Source organism: Pholcus phalangioides, unplaced genomic scaffold (assembly GCF_987345545.1).
Source record: "Pholcus phalangioides strain wild (caught in Gottingen) unplaced genomic scaffold, Ppha-v1.0 ptg000015l_1, whole genome shotgun sequence".
Classification (NCBI taxonomy): domain Eukaryota; kingdom Metazoa; phylum Arthropoda; class Arachnida; order Araneae; family Pholcidae; genus Pholcus; species Pholcus phalangioides.
The window spans coordinates 40524751-40536577 of NW_028301608.1; the positions used below are offsets into that span (position 1 = coordinate 40524751).

At 39.7% G+C, this 11827-nt stretch overlaps 1 protein-coding gene across 1 annotated transcript in view; it reads left to right on the top strand.

The window, feature by feature from the left end:
* Positions 1-1319: 1319 nt before the first annotated feature.
* LOC149076018 (uncharacterized) overlaps positions 1320-11827 on the top strand; it is a 33497-nt gene continuing 22989 nt past the window's right edge. The window contains exons 1-5 of the mRNA XM_089242170.1: positions 1320-1459; positions 7749-7963; positions 10071-10310; positions 11310-11402; positions 11619-11807. Coding sequence (XP_089098296.1) covers positions 7765-7963; positions 10071-10310; positions 11310-11402; positions 11619-11807 — 721 coding nt within the window. The 5' untranslated portion in view covers positions 1320-1459; positions 7749-7764. The remainder of the gene's footprint in view (positions 1460-7748; positions 7964-10070; positions 10311-11309; positions 11403-11618; positions 11808-11827) is intronic.

Here is an 11827-nt window from a genome sequence, read left to right on the forward strand (position 1 = left end):
GACTTAGAAACAAGAGGCTTATTTGCAGAGGCGGAGGGAGGGTGCTAACCACCGGGCCTATATGACCCATGTTGAAAAATTTGGGGAATGGGTGAAAGTTGAGAATTGGAGAAAGGCGGCCAAGTATGTGTAGCCTACAGGCAGGAACGCTACTAAGGGAGGGCAAGGAGTCTGTTGGACCGCGTCTTGCACTATAGTCCGTTTCAGATTAACTTTGCAGTGAAAGGAAGCTAAAAGGGAACCGCATCACTCGTTGCTATGACAATGAAAGCCTCTTAACCAATGTATCGATGCGCGGCCTCGGTAAGGTATGGCTGATTCTCGCCAATCTCGCCGAAAAAAATATTTTTTACGTGTAACGTAATGCTTGTAGAAAAAATTGCAGTCAGTTAGTCAAAGCAATCCAAAATTCCTCTTCTTTTTCAATTATTGCCAAAAAGAACGGAGAATGTTTTAGCGTGTCTATCTCTGGTGAAAAGAAAGATACAACTGTCACAGAAGGAAAAAATACACATGCCTTAAAGACGGCCATGCCATCACAGCGCCGTCTTAACGCATGGGCCCACCCGATCACGGCCCGGGGGCCTCAAGAGAAGAGGGCCTCACAAAACTGAAATCAGGTTGAATTTTTTTAGAATTTACAAGGTAGGGCCGGGCCTCAGAAAAACCACTTGGCCCGGGGGCCCATGATGCTCTTAAGACAGCACTGCTGCATCAGAGATCCCAATGCGTCTTGCTCTTGGATGTGGTGAGGGGGGAGAGCATTCCTGGCAATCAGTAAAACTCAACTAAGCTACTATGGAGCATTACTATTGATGATATCACTACTGTACAGTGTTATCTGAAAAAATAATTTTGAAAAGTAATATCACTCCTCTCCAAAATTTTAAGGGGTTATTTTGCAAAAGAGGGATTTTTTTGTACGAAAAACAGAGAAATAACTCCATTTAAAAAAATTAACTAAAACTTGAAGGATTACTTTCTCTCCTCAGCAAAATTTGGAAGAGTAAAATTGAATTTGTATGCGTGATTCACGCATCTATAGAGGAGTATTGACGAATACTGCGCAACACCGTATGATTTTTATTTAAAAATATCAACGTCTTACACTATTTATCTCTTCTTCTCCAAAACAGATGGCGCTAGTTCATCCTCATGGATATTATATTTTTATTTTATTATTTATCAGTAATGACGGGGAAAAAAAAACTGTCCCAAGTTCCTTCTCTCTTATCATTGTTTCATTTTTTACATTATTTTCCCTTGAAATTATCGCCAAAGAACAGTGGGTTCTCGCCAGATAATCACTATGGCAAAGAGTGATTTTGAAAAAAGAAAAGGTCACGGTTCGGTATCACGTGACACTTATGTGACTTCCTGAGCCTAAATAATAAATAGCATGATTCTACCAAGGATAAGTAAAACAAAACAAGAATAAATCTGAGATACCTAAAAGACAGTAAGTAAATTTAAATTCTTCAATACGCGCGATAAAAAATATCTCTGATACGCCCACTGTTTGTTTTGTATCTAAAGATTGTGAACAAAAATGGCGAAAAATTTAATAAATTCTTGAATGGTAATTTATACACCGTGATTTAATTTTTTCCTGTTATTTCTTAAATTTAACAGTAAATGTGTACGATGCACGTGATCAATTAACGTTATCCTAATCAATTCTAACATTCATTTATTTTGTGCTTCTCATATTTCATATATTTATCTTCATATGGAATTTTTTAAACTGAAAGCTGTTTTTAGAATTGAATTTCCGAAAGGTTTTATCAGGTCACAGAGATTGTGAAATAATATTCTTACGATTATAATATTCAAACGGTTTTATTAACAAGAGAAAAATGTTAGTAAATTTATGATAAAGTTTTTTTTCATTCACTCAGAATGTGCTGCCATCTGTATGTCAGAAAAATAACGAACGCCATGGAAATTCGTGATGTAAATCCGCCTTTTTTTTTCTAAACAATGCTGACTCGTATTTTACGAACATTTTTGCAGTTTGATTTATTATTTTAACTCATAGGCAGAGATAGACTTGGAAGTCTGGGGGGGGGGGGGGAGAACGGTCTATGGCCCCCACAAGGGGTTGCCTGACAAGGCTCCAACCCTCGGGACCGGGAGGATTTTAATCATTTTTTTTGTTTTTTCACGCTATAAATTCATCAGAAAGGGAACCCCGTTAAAGTCTGGTCAGGGGGCCCATAAAAGATCCCAAACCTAGGGGCCCAGCTTCAGGATGTGGGGGCCATGACACGGTCATTATTGCTGGGGGGCCAGATGATGATGATGTCAATACATATATACATTGGATCACACAGTCGACTCCACCTTTGACGCGGGGGGGGGGGGGGCGACAAAGGTGGTGCCCCCCTCCCCCGTATCTCCGCCCATGTTTTAACTGTCCTGGTGTTTTTATGGGATGATCCGTTATTTGAATAAGACAACCATAAGTATTCTTTATGGGAATTGTATAATATATTTTATCATGTATATACATGGTTTGTAATTGCCATTTTAATTGGGTTGGTGTATTTTTGAAATATATGACAATCCATGGCCCCCACATCCAGGAGTAGGGCCCCTGGTCAGACTTTTCACGGGCCCTTCTATAGTTCATGTCTAGCGTGAAAAATCAAAAAATTGAGAATTGCCCGGGCCCCAGGGCTAGAGCCCTGTCAGCCATGGCCTTGTGGGAGCCATGTGACATCCATATCTGTTATCGGTATCTTTTTCTTGGCAACTTCGTAGGGCATTTTGCCTGTTGTAGCGTTGTATTTGTATTGTATTGTTTTCATTTTTTCAATGAAGTACTACTGCAGCAAGAATTGGCCGAATTTTGATGGAGGGGGTTTGATGGGTTATCGATGGTTATCTCATAGGCGGAGATTGACTTGGAAGTCTGGGGGGGGGGGGGCAAGGTCATTATTGCTGGGGGGGGGCACGATGATGATGATGTCAGCTCATATATACATTAGATCAGTCGACTCCACCTGTGACGCTGGGGGGGGGGGGGGGCAATGGCCCTCCACGCCCCCCCCCCCCTATCTCCGCCCATGGGTGATCTCTATGGATATTTGATGGTTTTATCATGGTTTTGGGTTTTCTATTATATTTGAAATGATTCTGTATTAAACGTACGGCTGTATTTAGTCGTGGAAAACCCTAATCAGGGCAAGAAACGGCAACAACGTTAAATTTGGGCATCGAATGTTCATCGTCCCGTGTTTGCCAAGGCATTCTCATATTTTACGTCGAACTGGCCATCCCGACTATTTTGTAAAATGTCCCGTTTTTCACGTATTTTCAACGAAGCCCCCCCCCCCCCCTCCCGCTCGCTAGAATTTTTCTTTTATTGAAATCAAGGATTGGAATTATTTTTCAACTCCAACTGTGAATGAGAACATTCATCTCATATACATACAGTCGCCCCCCTCCCTCCTTATTCGCGGATGGGACGTTCCTAGGGTGACCGCGAATACGCGAAATCCACGAACATCATGAGAAGAGCAGGATGACGCAGAGGTAGAAGGGAATGTGAAAAGAGAGTGCAGCGACTGTTGTTGATGTTTTCTGAAAGAACATTGCGATTTCTGTTTGCCGTATCGTTTTCTTCATATCATCAAGTATACTGACAAGGCTTCCTCTAACAATTTTTCTACATGTGAAGAATATTTTTCTGCATATACCATAGAGGGACCAATGCCATGAAAATAAATAATCTATATTGCTGATTTGAACTTGCGAAGCCCTTCCGCCATGTTACTCATAGTGAATTTCTTCTCCACTTTTTTTTATCTTGATCGTCTTCATCTGGTACCGATCAGTTTCAGAAGCAGTCAGCTGCATTAAATCCTCTTCGGTTAATGCCTCTGAATTGCAATTAATTAGCTGCTCGAGTTTTTCTATATCCGTATCATTGAATCCTTTTACACCTACTTATTTTGCTAACGTGCCTGTGTCTTTTATAATCTCTTCAGTTGGCTCTGTAGAAATGGTTGTCCTGGAGGACCCATTGTGGCCTCCAACCAGAGTTGACTCTGTTAAGAGCTGCCACGGCTCTAGTGATGGCAGTAATTGCATTAGTCATAGTGTAATTCTTTCGTACCTTCAAGATATTTTATGCATTTGCGTCTTTTTCTATTGGGTATCCAATCATTTCCATTGAGTGGTGTGTATGGTGAGCCTTAAATTCTCGCATTACCCCCCCTGATCAAGGGGCTGAATGATAGATGTTGTATTAGGAGATATGTAAAGGACTTCCGCACCATCAGCTTTGAACTCATTGATATCTGGGTCCCCAGGAGCATTATCCAGTATCAAAAGAACGTTCAATGACATGTCTTTACTCTCAAGTGAAGATTACGTCCTGATTCCGTAACGAAACAACGTTTAAACTAATACAGAAAAAGTGTTTTCATATTCCAAGCCCTTTTATTGTTCACCCAAAATACTGGGAGCTTTAACTTATCCTTTCTCTTCAATGCTCGTGGATTCGCAGATTTGAAAATAAGGATGGGCTTTATCATGTACCCATACGCATTTGCACAAAACAAAATATAAAGTCTCAAAAACAAGTAATTCTATCTTTACTTGCTTTAAAACAAGGGGCTCGTTTTCTTCTCGGGTGATTGATAAATGTTCTTAGCGGCATTTTCTTCGAAAATAGTGCAGTTCCGTCTGCATTAAACACCTGCTGAGGTGCACAATCCTTCCCTTCAATAATTTTCTTCAAAGTCTTTGGAAGTTTCCTAGCTGCCTCCTGGTCGGTAGAGGCTTGATCGCCAATGATTTTTATACTGCATAATCCGAATCGTTTCTTAAATCTATGAAACCAATCTTTACTTGCATAAAATTTTGATGATATAGACGTCATTTCACCAGTCCTTTCCTTTATAGAATAGTAAACTTTTTTCGCCTTTCCCGTATTACAATCAATTGGAATACCTTTTTTGTAGCAGTCTCGTGCCCACAAACAACAGCATTTTCTGAACGAGAAACACATGGATCCCGTAGGCGATGCAGAGTTTTCGTTGCAACAGGTACAGCTACAGCCACGGCTGATCGAATTTCAAATTCCTTTTTCTTGATGTATCTAACAGTAAGTTTGTTGATTCCGTAATGGCGGGCGACAACAGCAATTGACTTACTTTGGCCAAGGATAATCAATATATCCATTTTTTTCTGGTTAAGTTTTCACTTTTTTTTTTGTCTTTCCGAAGCACTAGAAAAATAAGCCATCCTAAACACGCGCAACTCATTTTTTAAACAAAACACGTTTAGCAATGGCGATTGCAGAGTGTAGCCAAAAAAAAATTTCCAATAAAGAAAAAAACCCCGCGAATACGGAAACAGGTAATACGGGGGGGAGGGGGCGACTGTATGTCATGTTTTTGAACACAATAGTTGGAGATAGAGTGGAAGGGCTAGATTTGAGATGGGGGAATGCACGATTACGTCAATTACGTTCATTTAATATGCGTATCCAGTAGACTCTCGATAATCCGCCGTTTTTTAAGCCGGTTTTCTTTGAGCACAGGAGGCAAAGAATTTTACTGTACGTCTGTGTGTGTGTGCGCGCAGAAGTTCACATTACAGTATATAATGGGCTTTTTCAACTGACTTTTAGTAATCCGACATACCCTGGTCACTATTGGTGAGAGTCTACTGTGCATTAGATCAGTCAGTTCCAATCATTGAAGCTGCACACCCCTCTTCCCGTATCTCCGTTATGTTATCCCGTATGGTGAAACGTTTTATGTCGTGGAATTCATTTTAATTCACTAGAATTTGCAGTAATACTTCATTTCCCCCTACTGGCAATTTTTGAGTGATTTTAGCAATAATTGGAAACTTTGTTTGACTTTGACATCATTTTTGGCGTATAACTGCCCCGTATAAATGTGTCCCGTATTTGGAATCCGAATTTCTCGTATTTTTCTCGAGGTCAGTCTAATAAACATGGAATACCCCGCTATGATAATCAAATTTTTCAGTTATTATTTATTTTTTGTTGGTCTTCCAATTCAAGGTAAATGACTTAAGGAAAGCAAATATCCGAAAAAACCGTGAAAGCACAAGAATAGACCAAGGTTCCACCTTAAGCCCGATAATCCACAATATTTAAAAAAAATTATTATTGTCCTACTGTGCCAAAGTATCCGAATTCCAAGCTCACTTTGAGGAACAAAGTTTTGATGTACGAACAAATAATCCGTCTAGTTTTGGCGCATGGTGTCTCAGCTAGAGCTTTGGCATGGAAGAGCACCATCGGTGCAACTACAACGACTCCAGAATCATGTCTTCAGACGCTTCACTCGCTCTCTTTCTCTCTCTCTGGAGCACCAAAATTTTTCCGCCTCACCGATCTTCACAGAAAAAAATGAAGAATGAAGAAATGAAAGCTTATAATGAGAGAACCACACATGGTTGCTTATAAATTTAGGTTGCAATGAAGAGAGCAACTCCTCATGTTTATTTGTTGGCCAATAATTTTCATTAGTGGCTCTGTAAACGGTATATGATTTCTTCTCTAGTGTTTCATAGCATTTGAGGAGCATAATTTCAAAAGGGAACATTTCCTCTTTTTCCGAAATGCACTTTTATAGCGGTTTATGAATCTTTGGGAAAAGCTCTGTCAGATTATGCAACCGGGATTATTCGCACGGGAATAGTTTTGGTAGAAATTGCAATGTGAAATTGGCCGTTACCATCAAAAAGGCACACATCCACCTTTTTCATACACTTCGGTATATTTCATCTCTCGATAACGGATACCCATGGGACCAGAAATTTTGTCCACTAACGGAGAGCATCATTAATTGATAGAAAGATACATTAAACCCCGCGATGTAATTCAAAATTGTGTCCGTCGGTGTAGGTGTCTGCTAACGGGAGTATTCATTATGGGAGGCTCTAATGTAGAATGATCGTGTTTCTTATGTTAAGGACAAGAGGGCAGTAAGAGAAGTACCTTCCTCGGCAGGTAAACAAGTACCTGCAAGTACAAGTACTTAAAACTTTCTGGAATCAACAGGTGTCGTAGAAATTTCCAATTTTTTGGACTTGACCAGTTCAGTTTTTAGTCAAAATAAAACATTTCCTCTAATCTTCTTTCAAAACGGAACATTTCAAAAATTTAAATGTAAATAACATTCTTGAATGTTCATCAAGAAACATAGTATTTGAATCTTCTTCTACCATTCCTACATGCTACTTCTTAGATCTACTTTTGTAAAGCAAACTTATTTTCTGAGGAATACGTTTTTTATCTCTACTGTAAATTTAGTAAAAGTGGAAATGTTCCCTTTTGAAAATAAGCTCCCCATTTGAGGAGTTATTAAATTAACTGTTGCAGATGCTGTTTCGCTAATCATGTGGAATACTCCACATTCACCCAGTCCATATGAGACGTTTAACACACACTTCGCCGATTTAAATTTCACTAGTTTAAGCAAGCAATGTAATTTGTTCGCCAAAAACCAGGGCATAAAGAGGTTGGAAAGCTTTGTTAGCATTGAGGGTTATGCCAACAATTATTGTCTCACAACAACATGTATTCTACTACCAAGAAGCTAGAATTCACAAAACTGCAGTGGTTGTTGTTGATTTTATAAAAAGAAAAACAAAAGTCGATCACAGTTTTGCGTGATGACCGGCTTCATCGGCTAGTTAACTAACTACAGTATTACTCAATTTATATCATTGCTAATTCGAATTCTTTCATTTATAAATAGCTCACTGGCATCAAGTATGGAGGTGATGGAAATCGCAATTGCTGCAGTGCGTGATGTTACATACGTGGCCAAATTTTATCCGGTTTTAGCCTTGTTTGGTGCAGTTGTGCTGATCCTTCTCCTCTTCCGCTTTTACTGCAGGCTGACGTTAGGGATATGCGACTGTACCACGGATATGACTGGAAAAACCGTCATAGTGACAGGGGCGAACACAGGTCTGATCTATTCATTATAATGAGATTACTTCACTAGACAGCGCTATCTGTCCGTAGCTCGCTGTTGTATAAAGCAAGGGCTTGACAAATCCCACGCCTTGTCACTCATGATCACTAAAAATTTTGCCCTGGTACCTGAAATTTTCTATTTTTAATTGATGAATTCGAATGAGGACAACACAAAAAAGTCCCGTAAGGTTAAAAAAGAAAAATATTATTTTAGACCATCTTTAGGAAGAAGGAAAAGTTTGGCTCCTGAGAAATTTTTCTGGTGCTTAAATTTTTCCTCAATTTGTCAAGCCCTGGAATAAAGGATGTTCTTGTTCATTCTTCATTTTCAAATATATATGTTACGGCCAATATGATGAAAATCAGAATATTATGCATAAATACCGAGTATTTTGGTAAGTTTGATAAATTTCCTTTAATTAATCACTTTTACCAGCGATTATACATAATAACCAAGCGTCGCGTCGTTGGTAAACATGATAAATTGTACTATACGATATACCAGTGTTTCCTCAATCTTTTTCTAGGCCCATGGCCCCCTTTGGACCACAATTTCTTCTCGTGATCCATGGCTTATTCAGGCTCCCCCATCCTCATCGGAGAGCGAAGCCCTTTCTACTAGAATTGAATTGAATAAAACTAAATTTATAATGAACAAAAAATTTTATAAATAAGATTGATTTCTGTAACCTTTAGCTCGGGCACGGATCCAAGAGGTGGGTGATCTTCTTTTCCGAGAGTCGATTTATATGGGAAAAATGTGTTTGTGTAAGATACATGATGATCCAACGAGACTACACAATAAATCGACCCTCCTGACACATCACTTTGGATCTGCGCGTACCCTTGGATAGAGTTCAGTGAGTTTCCTTCTTATGGGGGGTTTCATACATGGCCGTCTCAACATCATGAGTCTCTGCGTCATGCAACATCATACGCAAAATGATGTTCTGGGACTGATATTTAGCTGGAAGTAACGGCTTATATATCGCACATTTATATTCGAAAACCATAGCACCAGATCTCATGATGGAGAGCCCTATGGATATCAGGCCCCCTTGCCATGATCACGTAGGCAGGGCCAAAACTAAGGTGGAGGAGCAGGTGGGTCTGGTGCTAAATTACAGAGGGTGTCAAATTCACCCTTGAACTGCTCTTTCTACATTACACTGGCCTTGGGCGCAAAAATGCATGATTGCCCCGGTAGGCAAAGTATCTAGTTGGGACCCTGCTCATGGGTTAAGATTGCCCTGATTTTATGGACAGCTCTGCTGGATTCTGAAAGTAGTCAAATTTTTGCCTACCATATTTCACATGAAAGTTTTATTCCTCCACATCTCTCTCTGTTGCCCCCTTCACCACTTGTCGTGACCCCCCTTACATCTGTTTTTCACCAGTGCCCCCTCCCCTTTAGAGTACCCTAAGACCGCAAGGATAGATAGATAGATAGAACCGCTCACAGCCCCGGACTGATGCAAAGCACCTTACTTCCGTTACCTCAAAAGAGGCAGAGTTGTGTCGGAAAAGTTCGCAAAGATTTATAGTGGTGGCTCCCCTTGCCCCGTGCTCGCAAGTTTCGAATTACTAGCGTCGTTCTCCCCATGAAGACAGCCATCAACTCGATGCCCAGGTTGAGAACCGCTGTGATATACTATACATCAGAGGTGGCCAACAGCTGGCAACACCCTGATGGTAACCTCATCGAACAAAATTTCTTTCAAAAATTTGCCTATTCAATGCATTTTCCTATAAAAATGTAATACTAATGTGCTGCCATCTATCAGTGAAAATGTCTAGTCGAATGTTTAGCGGGAAAAAAGAAAACTAGAAAAGCGTTGCACGAAACTTAGTAGAACTAATTTCAAAATTTTAAATCTTTTTGTTTTATAAACTTTTAAAGTTTTATGAAATAACATGTTCTGCTCTAATCACAGTATTAACATTCAAAATTTTCTAAATGAAAAGAGTAATGAGAAATTGTTTGCATTTATTTTTAAATAGTATAAACTAACTTCTAGTAATTAGTAAATATGTATAGTAACTGATTATTCATTATTCATGGTATCGGTTATCATGCCCTATTGTTTTTTGTCTACAGGCATAGGGAAATGTACGGCTATGGAAATTGCGAGAAGAGGTGCCCGTGTAATTTTAGCTTGTCGAAATAAAGAGAAAGGGCAGAAAGCTCTTGACGAAATCGTAAAGGAAACTGGAAACCGCGAGATCATCCTCAAAGCGCTCGATCTGTGTTCGTTCGCTTCCGTCAGGGCATTCGCCGAAGACATCTTGAAAACCGAAAGCCATCTCCACGTTCTTATCAACAACGCTGGAATTCTCGGTGAGTTTAGGCGCCTCCGACAGGTTACGACGAATTACTAGGAGATAATAATGCATATATACTTCATGTGTTATTCTCAGCAGGGCCCTCTTAAGAGCATCATGGGCCGCCGGGCTTAGTTATTTTTATAAGTTAAGTTATTTTTCTGAGCCCCCCCCCCCCCCACCTGGCTAGAAATGACTGCCCACCAGCTAACATATTTAGTATCGGAAATTTGAACCAGACTTAATTTTCATGAGGTCCCCTCAGCAATTTTCACGATACTCAGTTAAGCCCATGCGTAAAGAGGGCGCTGATTCTTAGGATTCGCGTTTTGCTGATTATTATGCTATTAGTGCCTTTCATGTTTAGAAATGTTCTCTGTCACTTTAAACACTACGAGGATTTTATGAATTACAAAGGTCCCGATTCAAACGTGATTTTAAACCCCGATGAGTTCCACGCATCGTTAGAAGTGATTTCATCTCCAAAAAAGTCATTTCACTGTCTTTCCTGAAGTAAAATTTGTTTCTATATGTTGATATTTTCTGAGCAGATATCCTGAAAAGTGTTGTCGGCTGAAATTGGTTTTCTGCGGTTTCCAACTCCAAGGCGCAAATGCAAGCCGATCTCCCCGTTAAAAAGTATCGCCACAAATAGCAGCAGGCCTGAAATGGTACAATTATTCAATAATTACACTTTTCTCATAGTTAGAAAAATTGATGGCAGATGACACAGCACTACACAGAAATAAACTTCACGTTAGGTTCACAACACGTACACACACATTCCGGTATGTATGAGTTAGTTAGAAATCCCGTAGAGGAATGTGTACGAGGTGCATGTACGGTTAAGTAGTAGTATCCTAAAAAAGTATGTGCGCTATGAGCTTTCATGCCTACCCGAAATTTTAAAAGGTTCGATTGATACGCAAATTCCTGAATCAAAAATATGCTTCGATACGACCATGATGTTGATTTGTTAACATTAATTTCATTTAATTCATTTTCCTTTGTGAAGGTGACAAAGAACGTCAAGTCACTGTTGACAATTGCGAGAAAACGATGCAGTCGAATCATCTCGGGCATTTTCTGCTCACTTCGCTCCTCCTCGGTGAGTTTGTTTTGTGGAATCTTCAAGATTCGTTTTCTTATTTACTGTATGTTACTGCCTGTATGTATAGGCCGCCACATGCTTCACGAAGCCAGTGTATACAGTATAATGGTCCATGATCACGTCTAAGTGAAACATGGTTAAACATTTTTCGCTGTCAGTTCGAAGTAGGCTTATAGATGAAATTTAATGTTTTAATTTATTTTTTATTACCAGACCTGCTGAAAAAAAGTTCTCCGAGCCGTATTATCAACGTTTCTTCAGAAGCACATAGGCTTGCACGACTGCACCTGAATGACCTAAACTGCACCGACCACAAATATAATTACATGGTGGTGTATGGGAGATCTAAAGCAGCCAACGTTCTATTCACACGTGAATTATCCAACAGGCTCCAAGGAACAGGTTTGCTACTAAAAGTATTC